This window comes from Stegodyphus dumicola, chromosome 3 (genome assembly GCF_044657685.1).
Source record: "Stegodyphus dumicola isolate Sdum_Otavi_A_Nest chromosome 3, ASM4465768v1".
Taxonomy (NCBI): domain Eukaryota; kingdom Metazoa; phylum Arthropoda; class Arachnida; order Araneae; family Eresidae; genus Stegodyphus; species Stegodyphus dumicola.
In genome coordinates this window covers 219,125,951-219,139,648 of record NC_140770.1, presented here as the reverse complement: position 1 = coordinate 219,139,648, position 13,698 = coordinate 219,125,951, and the positions used below count along the sequence as shown (strand labels likewise).

At 34.6% G+C, this 13,698-nt stretch overlaps 1 protein-coding gene across 3 annotated transcripts in view; it reads right to left on the bottom strand.

Moving 5' to 3' along the window:
• The window catches only part of LOC118185156 (protein turtle-like), a 657,136-nt gene that overhangs the window by 67,884 nt on the left and 575,554 nt on the right, over positions 1 to 13,698 (bottom strand). For all 3 annotated transcript variants that reach the window (XM_085813856.1, XM_085813857.1, XM_085813858.1), the window contains exon 11: positions 5,013 to 5,107. In XM_085813856.1, the coding sequence (XP_085669982.1) occupies positions 5,013 to 5,107 (95 nt within the window). The remainder of the gene's footprint in view (positions 1 to 5,012; positions 5,108 to 13,698) is intronic.

The following is a 13,698-nucleotide window of genomic DNA, read 5'->3' as shown; positions in this document are numbered from 1 at the left end:
TTTGCAACTGGTTTGGTCTAAGAGTAGTCTGCATTTGTGTGAATGTCTTTTAGGTTCGGTTTCGAGTTCTTTACACAATAGTGTTTTGCATTCAAGGATTTTTTCGGCTGGTACGAAATTTTCACTTCCTTGTTTCAAGTAAGTTTATGAAAATTATTTTTTCCCTTCTGCTTCTTTTTTTTTTTTTTTTGGCTTGTGTGCTTTTATTAACTTGTTTTTGCAAATGGATTTTATGACACTTCACTCCTGCTGCTGTTTAATTGGTTATACGAGTTGTATTTAGATTTTGAATTTAATTCCTTAAACTTAATGCTTTGTAAGTAAATTTTAATTTTTTTTATCACTGCTCTCCTTGACAACTAGTTCTGAGTTGATTATTAGTGTGGCACTTAATTTGCTACTATTTTGAAAATGCTGTTTTGTTTTGAAAAAGAAATTTGATGCTCAAAATTTTTTTCCCTGGTGCGCGGGGGAAGGAATGTTATAACGCCTATTTTAATTATTAATATGTGTTTTAAGTTATTATTATTCTAGTATTTTTATTTGTAATCATGTATATTTTTATCCGGAAAAAAGTATTCTTAAGCTCTTATTTAACTCGTTATACTTGAGTAGGAATTACAACAATGGCGAGAGACGGTTGCAAGGAAACACATCTGGTTTATTAGTTTATGGCCTTTTTACTAACAATGGCGGCAGTAGGGTGTTGTGTTGTCGCCTTTTACTAATGGTGTTTGAAACGAAAATCGTCTTCCTTTCGCTTTGTTAAAGTTGAAGTTTTGCTTACTTCAAGACAGTGGGGTTGAACTAAGCTTAGCTAATTGGATTCTCGTAAAGCTTAGTTCCACTTGTTAGTTGAGGGGTACACTTTTTCTCACGTTGTGTGTACAGATGTTTTTCGGACTGCATTGTCAGATTTTCTGGTGTTTGATTCGTCATGGGTGTGTCATTTTCTCAGTTTAGATAACGTAAAATTCCGGTATTGGTGTGATTTTAATTTTATGATTTTTGAAAGCCTATGAACTCACAGAGGCGGACAAACTGAGATTTCCTGTGTGCTTGCACCAGGCCAGAGTTCATTAGACTGATTCTGATTTTCAAGTTAACAGGAAGGAGAGGAAGAGGGGGGGGCTTGACCACTTTCGGGTCTTGCTCTCGCGAGAGCCGGCTATTGCGTCGGATTTGGAGTCTGATTTCAGTCCTGAGATGTTAAGTTAAGCTGAAAAAAAAGATCGGGACGTTTGTTCTGTTGCGGTCCTGCCTAGCAGCGGATATGATTTTCTCTCGGCGTTCAGCTGGCGAGAATTTGCGTTGGCATGAGGCGTAGAGTTCAGCATAGAATTTCGATTCTCTTGTTCCAAGAATTGTAATGCAGATTCTCGTGGTGATATTGATGCGGAATTCCTGTTTTTCCCGACTTTGACTTGTACGTTGCTGTTTATTCTGCCTGTGTCAGCTGCGTCTATTTTTTAACGAGGATTTTGTGAATAAGGGACAGAAGGAATAATGTGGTGCTCGAGTAAACTTTGGACGCTGGACGATCTGTGGAGCTGTCAAATCGCCTTATTAATCAGTATTCAGTATACGAAGGTATTCCCGAGTAATGGGAGTGTGCGGTATGGACTTCACTTCGTGAGTGATTTTTTTTCTACCTCTGTATCTTTTCAAATTTCTTAAACGAAAATTATTTCATTTTATATATGTAAACTACTAAATGATTTGAATATTTTGAATAATGACCAATTAATTTAAAGTCAGTAAATGAAGGGTTAAAAATTTGTTTTACCATCTTAATTAGTGAGCTATTGAGTGTCAGAAATAGTAAACTTAAAAATTAATATGAGTATGTTAATTTTGGAATGAGATATGTGTTATTTTTCATCTTAAGGAATATTAATTTTTGTAAGCTGTAATTGCGTGTGACACTATGTGTTACTTTTCATGGTAAAATATGTGGTTAGATTACTGATCAGTTGTCCCTTATTTAGTAATATAATAATATTCTATAATTAATAAATGTGTTTGATATATATTTCATGTTCCATTTGTTTAATTTAGTGTATAATTTACTGTGGTCTGTCATGCCCTCCATTTGTTTGAGCCGGTAGGCTTTTAAAAAACATGGAGTTTTATTGAATTTAGGTTATTGATTTTTCCCTAGTGGGCTTCGCAACGCGCCCTTGTACTAAACCAATACCACTCTACGACTGATTGATAGATATGATATACGATTGTTTATTTGATTGATCTTTGAATATGAATTAGATTTGTTTGGATTAATTATTTTTTTAATTAGTGTGTCCGGCACCATAAGTTGAATCAAAGTTAAACTTTTAAAAGGGTATTAACAGCCCTAAATTTTAAGATATTTAACAAGAAGTAAGTGGTAGTTGCCACTTACTTAAAAAAAAAAAAAAAAAAAAAAAAAAAAAAAAAAAAAAAAAAAACCTCTACAACCTTCCATTCTAATATGAAAACATAGTAATACTAACATTGCAATATCTAATAAAATATCAATCATTTATTATTCTCTTTAATTCCACCTCTTCTATTATTGTCTGTGCTACTCATCAGATCTCAAATCACCCATTGACATTTAGAAACGTTGAATGTGCAGCTGACTCAGCGAAATCGTAGGCTGAATGTCAGTTCATATTTATTTCCATGTGATTGATAGATTCTTGTATTAGGTCTGCATAAAAGGTAGATGGGGAAGCTTTCAGCATGAACTTCTCAGGTAGCTTGTCAGAGTTTGTGCTTATTAGTAAGTTGTAAGCAATCGCTATGAGGACCAATCCATTCTGAAATTCAGGACAGCTATTTCTCTAAACGCATTGTGGAAGGGGAAAATTACTCGAAAAGTTTTATAATTTTCAGAACTCGGGGCGAAACCTTTAGTCGCAAAAATACGCGAGTATATATGGCATCAAAGAAATGATGTTTAGCATTAATACTGCAACTTATATTATACTCTCTGGAACAGGTAATCTCTGCAATAGATAAACATTTTACAGGTTGTAAACCTAATAATAATTAAATATAAAAGTGAAGTGAATCTTTGTATATTTCTATTTTCAAAATAAAATCTAAAATATACACTGGGCTACAAAAGTTAAGGAACAGGATGTTTTGAAGGCTCTACATTACAAAAATGTCAGTAATATTTAAATTCACAATTTATATGTATGCTAGAAACGAAGTTTAAGAAAATATATGCAGAAAATAATCGCTAAACTTTATTTTAGCGAAAGAAATAATTATATAGTAGTTGGAGGAAAAAGGCAAAATTTGAAAGTTTGTTCACGAGTGTTGATCTTCAACTGTTATTACCAATTTCGTTGAAAATATCCACGAGAGTCTAACATTGTCCAGGAGAAGTCGTTTGCCCGATTCATTGAGATGGCGGGCTATCGGATGGTTGGAAATGGAGATGTCACAAGCTGATGCTGCTAGACATCTCAAAATGTCTCGTAGTGTCGTCCACCGATTATAGAATCAGTTTGAATCCGAGGATTCTGTGCCTATGTTTCAGGCAGAACTCGATTTACTACACCTGAGGGAGACCGCTACTTAGTTCTTGCGACCCGAAGGAGCAGTAACACTACTGTACCTCAGCTCATGGCAGATTATTTAGTGTCAACTGGAGCAAGAATCTCAGCTACTACAGTGCGCAGATACCTGTACAATTCAGGTGTATATGCAACATATATTGTTTGTGTCCCCTTGACCGAGGACACAGAAGTGCCCGTTTAAAATGGGCAAGAGAACGCATCTCCTGGACCAGTCAACAATGGGCGTCTGCTCTCTACACAAACGAATTCAGGTTCACATTAGAAAGCGATTCAGGTCGCCAGCTGATCTGGATGGAACAACGCAAAAGATACAACCAATCCCACATTGTGGAAAAACACATTTAAAGAGGTGGTGGAATAATGGTTTGAGCTGGGATCTCTCTCGGTGGTCACGCTGACCTGCATGTGTTCCATGGGGTGATCGGTGTGAGATATCAAGACTAGATCCTTGATTAATATGACCACCCATATGCCGCTGCTATTGCTCCTGGATTTCTCCTGATGGACGACAATGAGCGACCGCATCGAGTTCGGGTTGTTGAAGAATACCTTGAGGGTAACTGCATGGAGCAGATGGAATGGCCAGTTGAATTCACAGACCTGAATCTGATACAGCATCTTTGGGACTACCTTGGAAGACAGGTTTCTGCTCTATGTCCTCTTCCAAGGTCGTCATATGAGCTTGAACAAGGATTACTCCGTGTCTGGTCATTGCTTCCCATTTCACTGACCAACAACTTGCTTCCCTCAACTTCTTCAATTGCTTCCCATTTCACTGTCAACAATGACAGCATGGAACACCGCGCCGCCAATTTATTGCAGCTAGGGGTGGACACATTCCTTATTTGAATCCATTTTTGTAATGTTATCACCCCAGGTTTTCCTCAAAAAACTGTGATATACTGTTTCTCCAAGACTGGATTTCTCCGCCAAGAATGCAATATTTTGTTGTAATTCATATTTGTGTTGAACTTTAGAAACATTCTATGTCGACTTCATTAAAGAGCTGTTTAGTTAACATGTCTTCTAAATTTCTGGTTTCTATGCTGCTTCATTCTCAAATTAGGCACAGAAAACATGCTCTTCCTTAACTTTTGGAGGGCAGTGTACGTTGCAACGTCAGAAGTATTTAGGTTTTATTTCTTTTAACATTACATGATAATGTGCTATGCATACCTATAACACAAAAGTTCTGGATTGAATCAAAACGTGTCCGAATATAATTGTGAAAATAAATTTTGCAATCGGGGATTTTAAATTTTAAATAAATAAGCAATGTAAAAACGAATCTATAATTTGAGCATATTAAAATTCATTTAAACATTGTAATCATAATTTATCCCAGAATATCAAAACTTCAATAACAAATCTATGTTTTTCAAATACATCATATTATTTTTAAAATCTAAAATATTAAAGAAAATAAATTTTAAATATTACCTTCTGTTTCGTTAGCGAATGGAGGAATGATATCTGGTCCTTTTTCACTGGTATCTTGAATGTCTTCTAATTCTTTTTTCAGAGGCGTCTCACATCTGAAAGCAATTAAGTTTTTCATATTTATTTTACCTTAGCGTTACACCGAGTAATTTAGTTGATACGAGCTATGCTGATTAAAAATTCTTTAATGTAAATATAGTTATTATTTGAAAATTATAGAACTAAATCGCCGTGATGTTTTTGTTTACGGTTAAACAAGATATTTAGAAATGGAAGCAAATATTTTCTTAAATATGAACTGGAAGTATTAGAAAGTGACGAAATTTTAAATTATTCTAAATTTTTTATGAGCTACAAATCGTGAGTGCGAACTTCCCATTCTAATATAAGGAAATAAGAAAATAAAATTAAATATCCAATTGCTTCTATATTTTAGTAAATTTAATCAAAATATGCTATTAACTAAATATTTTTAATTTAACTGTAGTATCATTTGTGACATTATTTTAATTGAAATATTTAATTAAAATACTTGGTTCTAACATTTTATTTTATTACGCAATATCTTTAGTAAAATATTAACTTGACCAAGCACAAGTTTATGAAATATTAATCATATAATAATCGCATGCCTGCTGCACTGAAGAAATATAGTTTTCTTTAACGTCAGACGCTGTTTATATATATAAAAGGAAACGGTAGTAAAATTAACGGGATCTATAATTCATATTAATACAGACTATTATAAATGCTTTATAAAATTATTTAACATTCATTTTCAACTTTTATTCACTAAAGCAGTGGTGCGCAAACTAGGGGTCGCGACCCCTGTGGGTTGCGCGAGAAGTTTTTTGGGGGGTCGCCAAATTCTTATGAAATACATTATGCCTGCATGCTGCATACCATACAGTGTACATATAAAGAGTGAAGCGCCGTCACTCACTGTTTAATTGCAATTTCATGCTGTTTGCTCTTTCTTTGACCGTAATGCGTAATGTATCTAAAGTGTATAGACGAAAGTTTTTCACTCAGGTACATAGCGCAATCTTCGCGGTACAGTTTTACTAAAAAGCGCCTATTTGACTAGACGTTAACCGCAGGGAAAGGGGAAAAATTCGCTTCCGTGATCAGCCAATCAGATGGCGAGGTACGCGGTGTATCTGATAGTCAGAGTGACGACATGAAGTGTTCGCATGAAGTTGTAGCATGTAGCAGTTGGCCTGCAATTGTTTTAGTTTACCCTCGACTTTTATCATGTGACGTTCTGTAATTATGATTTTTTGTATTTTTATCGGGCTTTGCTACTCTTTGTTATCAGGTATGTACTATCATTAGAGAAAGATCTCTGTTAATTTTATTGAATTTCTCGAAAAAAAAAATGATAAAATTTTATATATTATTTGTTTTAGTTTAAATAATTTAACCCCTATCTTCATAATGGATAAATGGGTAATACGTACACCAGGTACATCTTCAGCTAACAAACGAACAAATACTGATGAGGAGTCGCAAAATACAGAACTAAATGCCCGATCTAAAAAAATAAGATAATACAATGAGGAATTTATTAAGTATGGTTTTACATTTTGTGTTGTTGATGGTGAAGAACGCCCGATATATGTCATTTGAAACGAAAAATTAGCAAATGAGAGCATGAAACCATCTAAATTAAAAGGGCACCTGGAAACTAAACATAAAGAACTTCAAAATAATAACCATGCCGGTTTTTTTCAAAGAGGAGCTGAAAATCTGAAAATTCAAAGTGCACATTTAAAGAAATTTACAAAAATACCTCAGAAAGCATTACGAGCTTCTTTAGAAGTTTCTTATCTAATAGGAAAAACAATGAATCCCCATACAATTGGAGAATCCCTTATCCTTCCTGCAGCAACTAAGATGACATCAATTATGCATGGTGATAAATATGTAAATGAACTAAAAACAATACCATTATCAAGAGATACCGAATCTCGGCGGATTTCCGAAATGTCACGAAATATCGAGTCAGAAGTCATAAAACGCATACAAAATTCATCTGTATTTGCTTTACAACTGGACGAGACTACCGATATTACTAAAATGTCACAACTAATTATTTACGTTAGGTTTATTTTTAATGAAGATATAACAGAAACGTTTTTATGTTGCAAAAGTTTGGAAGGAAAAACCACTGGAGAAAAAATATTCGAAGTAATAAATGAATATTTTGAAACAAAGTCCCTTACCTGGGGAAACTGTGTTGCGGTTTGTACTGATGGTGCTGCAGCATTAACAGGTTCGAATAAAGGGCTCAGAGGCTTAATTCAGAAGGTGGCGCCTCATATGGTATTTAATCACTGTATGATTGATCGGCAAGCTCTTGTTGCAAAAGATATGGATGAAGAGTTGCACAACATATTACAAGACGCTGTTAGTTCAATTAACTACATTAAATGCAACAGTCACAACGGCCGTCTCTTTTCAATACTTTGCAATGAAATGGGCTCAACGTATGAGAGATTACTGTTACACACCGAAGTCCGATGGCTTTCACGTGGGAAAATACTACGACGGATATTTGATTTAAGAAATGAAGTGTACATGTTTTTAATCGAAAAGAAACATAGATTGGCAAGTTATTATATCAATGAAGTTTGGCTAGGGAAGCTGAGCTATTTAGTTGATATTTTCGAAAAACTTAACGACTTAAATTTGAGCTTGCAGGGTGAGAATTCAACTATCATAACTTCAGCCAGTAAAATTCAAGTTTTTAAGAATAAGCTTAGTCTCTGGCAAAATGAACTGAATAAAAACAACACCGACATGTTCCCTTGCTTTAACGATTTTATCAAGGAAAATAATATAGATATATTTACATTTAAAAACATCATTTCCAATCACATTGAAAAATTAAAGGAACATTTTTCGAGAAGATTCGAGGATTTTCCTGAAAACGATCTTGGTTGGACTCGTGGTCCATTTTCCTTTGACATATGCAGTTCAACTCTTCAATTTAGTGAGAAAGAGCAATTGATAGATCTAATTAGTGATTATACTCTTCGAAATCAATTTAAGACTCAGCCTTGCCAAAAATTTTGGCTATCCGTGGAAAAAAAAATATCCCGTTTCATACAAGAATGCCATCAGAGTGTTAATACAATTTGCATCAACGTATTTATGTGAAACTGGATTTAGCAAACTAGTTTGAATAAAAACTAAATACCGCTTGCGTTTAAACCCTGAAGATGATATGCGAATTGCAATTAGCAACATACATCCAAACATGCATGAGATAATTAGAAACTTACAGCCACATACATCTCATTAAAGGGCAATTTGCTGATTTTTGTGTTATACAAAAAGTATTTTCTTAAAATTCTAAATAAAATTAATATGAGTCAGATATGATGATATTTTTATTCGATGAAACAAAAGAAATGCGCGAAATATACATCGTATTTGTGAACATTAGCTCTAGGGGTCGCCCAAAATGTTCTCTCTACAAAAGGTGTCGCAGTCAAAAAACGTTTTCGCACCACTGCACTAAAGTACTAAATGCTATATTTGATGCATGATGTACTCAAATAGCAATACTTTCATCAGCAAGCCTAGAAATTAAGCACGGTGCTTGTATCATTAACACCAACAAATCATTAATCAAGACTAAATCTTACGAGTAAAAGGTAAACCCCAAAGGGATATTTTTTACTTCTAATCCACTTTTAATGAAAGCATCAGCCGAACAATAAGAGTGATGAAACCAAAACACTTTGATTAATGCATATTTTTTTCTTTCCCCTCAAAATATGTGTTCTCTTTTTTACATTCATCGATTTGTTTGATGTGTAAACTAAACAAAGAGGATATTATATGTGAATAGGCAGTAATATGATTTACACAGCTCTGAGCTTATACCATAAAGGTTAATATTAAAAAGTTATAATAAGCATTTGAAATTGAGCTTACATGCATGATATTAAATGTCATTTATGTCTGGTTTAGGGGTTTGCATTTTAATGCTTAGGCGCAGTGTGTTTTAAGTTTCAAGCGAACTTAATCATGAAAATACATCAAAATGCAATACTACAAAAGAATCTAAAAAAAAAAAATATGAAAGTTTTAGATTTAAAGGTCGCCCAAATGGGTTTGTTAAGGTTTCTTTCGCTCTCGCTGAGCTGGGAGTTTCCCAGTCTGCTCTTGCACTCTCTCTTGCTAACCAATACGCTTTATTTTTTGTCTTTTTAACTTTATTATTAAGCATCAATACGCCATATATAAATCAACAGCAAAATTAAGAAAATTTTAAAATCAACCGGAAACTAAGTACCGTTTTGAAAAAAAAAAAAAAAAAAAGTAAAACAAATTTTTCGAATCCAATTTTATTTTTACATGAAAATACATGTCTTAAACTATTTTTCAACATAGTTTCCGCCAATGATCCAACACTTGTCATACCGGGTGACCAGTTTTTGTATACCATCATCAAAGAAATTTCCCGCCAGTTTCGATAACCACGACTCCACAGCATTTTTCGTGTCATCGTCAGATCCAAAGCGCTTGCCACCAAGCTCGCGCTTCATGTGCAGGAAGGAACAAGTGATAGTTGGGCGGCGCCAAGTCCGGGCTGTACGGCGGGTGATCGAACTGCTCCCAATGAAACTGTCGAATTAACGATAGAGTGACACCAGCAGTATGGGGCCGAGCATTGTCATCGAGCAACACAATTCCTTTACTGAGCATTCCTCTTCGTTTGTTTTGAATGGCACGTCTTAGTTTTGTTAAAGTTTCACAATATCGTGCCGCATTAATGGTTTCACCTCTGGGAAGAAATTCAGTAAGCAAAACGCCTTTCCTATCCCAGAAGACAGTGCACATGAATTTTTGTGATGACATTGTCACTTTGAACTTTTGTTTTTTCAGAGAATGAGTGTGTCTCCACTCCATCGATTGTTGTTTCGATACTGGTGTAAAATGACACACCCAAGTTTCATCACCTGTCACAATTTGGTTTAAAAAGTTTTCTTCCTCATCACTGTACCGCGTGAGAAATGTCAGGGCACTACCAAGTCGCTTTGTTTTGCGAACATCAGTGAGCATTTTTGGAACCCATCGGGAACACAGTTTGCGATAATTCAAGCGGTCAGACACAATTTCGAACAAAACAGTACGTGAAATTTGTGGAAATGCCTCTGAAAGAGTTGTCATTGTGAAGCGTCTGTTCTCGTGAATTGCTTCATCAACTTTCCTTACCAAATCATCGGTGACAACAGAAGACCGACCACTCCGAGCCTCGGCGCGGACATCTGTTCGACCTGCATTAAACATTGTTACCCACTTTCGCACCATTCCATCACTTATCGCGTATTCACCGTAAACTTCTATCACTTGACGATAAATTTCGGCCGGTTTAACATTCTTCGCGTTCAAAAATTTAATCACGGCACGAATCTCACAGTCAGTGGGAGAACTAATCGTCTTAAACATTTTGAATGTGCACAGCAAACTGAAAACACAACATAAAGCAACCAAAATGGCGACAATTGAAAGTCAGTGAACAAGAAAGACTAGTGCGCATGCGCGGGACGCCTACCACAGCGCTGCGACGGCGCTAGAATGAAACGGTACTTAGTTTCCGAATACGCTACGTAGTATAAGTTTAGAATTCCAGATGCAGCGTTAAGTGTTGGTATACATTTTTCTCTTTATTTACCCATATATCTTCATAAAACACTTTTTTGTTTCTTTATTAGTAAGGTTTTGTGCATTTACATTATTTGTTAAATATTACTTTGTTAGCACGTACCCCCTATAAAATTCGATTCGATAGCAAAATCACAAAATTTTTAATAACAGCATATCTTTAATGTTTCCGATAGAAAATCTTGTGCGCCGGAGATAAAAATGTTTTATTCCGTACAGTGTTGCTACTGCTCGCTTTGAAATCGTTTATTTTGTTAGTAAAAAATTCAGCGAAGTTTTCCGAATTTGAAATGCATAATAAAACAAATTCGAGCTTCCAAGTGCTAATGGTCGAGTGAAGGACTATGTTGATTCAAAATTAATTGGCTCTAGGTACCGTTGTTTTCTCTGTGAGAAAAATTCATACATTGAAGCAGATTCTTCATTACTGAATTTCTTTAAATTTAATACAGGGCAATAATATTTGCTGGTAAGAATTTGAAAATATGTTGCTTATAGTGATTCAACGCAAAATGTCGTTTTGAGACTAATATCCCGTTGGGGACTAATGTGCCTTTTGAGTTAAAAATAATTTGAAAGATTTTTCGTAGCATATATATATAAAGCAGAGAGGTGGCTAACAAAAATTTCTCTATGTCTCATTTATATATATGTTAGAAAAGTTTTAGTATGCGTTATTTTATATTAGAAAATCAGACTAAAAATCTGCGACTTCATTTCGTTAATGTTATTTTAATGAAATGTTTCTTGGAAATTTCAAACAATATTTTTTTTAAATCAAGCCAAATTTGGGCGGTTAATGTATTTATATTTACCCAGATTATAATTATAAGGTTCAATATTTTCAGCACTATACTTCTATATACTCCCAATAATTTCACATAAGGAGATAAATGCTATTCGATCATTTCCATTAACAGAACTGAATTTTTATTTACTTTACTGACAATCTGAGTTAACATTTAATGAATTCGAATCTTTTCGTTTTCAGATAAGAAATATTTTCTAATTAGTGATCCTTTCATTGCCTTCTTAATGAAACTGTTTAGATTCATTCATTTATTTACTTTGAGAGACAACCCGAGTTGTCGAAATTAGAAATACACTAACAGAATACTAAAAGCCTCTATAACTCATTGCAGGAATATGTGTCTACAGATCTAGATATTCTGGCTTCAGCTCCTGGATTTTCATGTTATACGCTTTTAGTTCCGTGTTATTGCTCGTAATAAATTCTGAAGTAATTTACGGAATAGGAAAGATAAACAAATGCATGTTTCACGATACTTGAATGAATGAAATGCTCTCAGAGCAAATATTATTTTTAAGGAAGATCCAATGAAAGTTGGCTATTATATGGTACGTGGATGTTTAATTTATCAGCAAATACATTCGATATTTCTGTAAATATCGAAAAGAAGAAAAAAATTACAACGTACGTAAGAAAAAAATTACAACACGTACGCGAATAAGAGTTTTCAGAATTATTACGTGTATATGGAATTGTCACTGATAAATGTGTGGGAAAGAGTAGTGGCTTAAAAGTATAAATGTGGGCTTTAACAATCTTTTCATATCTCGAAACTTATACCATCTGTCTTAATGTTCGCGAAAAACAATTCGCGAAAAAAAATTAACGAAGATATTTTTGAATAAAGGCATGGATTATACTAGAGTAGCATGTGGACAAATTAATTTCTCTTGAGCTGTAGTGAATAAGCACTTTGGTTAGCGATTCAAAGGTCTCGAGTTCGATTCCAAGCAAGGCAAAGTCAATTTATTTCCTTGGCACTTATCTATAATCTGTTCTTTTTCACTGCAGCTGTGCTTGAATTCAAAATGATGGACGATATCCCCGCATTCAATTACTGTTGTCAGTTGAAAGTCCGAAGCATTCACCGCGTTATTTTATATGAGAATCCTGGTAAGCATTCATTCTGTATACTGTAGTAGGGAAGTGGACAGCACATGTGCTCAGCAAATCGAAAGTCATGAATGCGACTCCAGGAAATGGCAAGTGTCTAGTACTACGATATCTAGTTTCAAAAATCATTATCCTTATCAGAATTTTACTTCGCGTACTGTTAGCTACCAGGACTTCTACTTATCTCTGGTTAGCTACTACCTTTTTTATTTACTATGTATTCCGCCATTAGACATTATCCGGCTAAAAAAGAGGGATGACCCGTGAAGGTCTTTTGAAGAGCAAATGCCTCTTGTGCTGGGAAGAAAACCATGAAAACGCCGATGCTTGATTCCCGGACCAGCAGCTTTATTCTCTACCGCTAATGGGCCGTTAGCTACTATTTACCTTCTCCCATTTGAACACGTCTTGGTATATACTAAGTTAATAATATATTAAAACTAAAATTTACATACTAGAGAAAAATTTATATTCACGATTTCAAGCATGTAATATGTAATAACGCTGCAAAATGCTGCCTTTAAGTTTAAAGTTCTGACATTGTTTTATCATAATAGCTACATTCATAGTTCAAGAGTTATGACATTATGTAGTTACTCTATATATGGAGTAGGGTTTAACTGGACATTTCACGCTGAATCAACTTACACATTGTATTTTCGCAGAAAATGACGCAAGATAAAATGTAATTGACATGCTCCACAGAAAATTAGGCTATGAACTTAATTAGCAAATTGGCATAAATCAAAGCGAAAGAAGGAATATGAGAATTCATAAAATTCCGTACTTAAAACATTAGACCGAAAGTTTTCTAAACCTAAATGCGTATCCGAAATCTGCCGAAAGCGATTACTCTACGAATATACTTGAATTTTGGTAAAGAAAAAACATAAAGACGTATGATTATGTGAGAAAGTGTATTTTTCTGAATATAACTTTCGGCTCATCTGTTGCTACTCGGCTAAGTTTAAGTGCATTCCAATGAAAACCTACAGACGTTGTTGTCGCTGTTGTCTTGTCCAAGGAGTCATGCAGAGGATTCGGATAGGACCGAAAACATACAGGTACTCGAGAAAATACCTT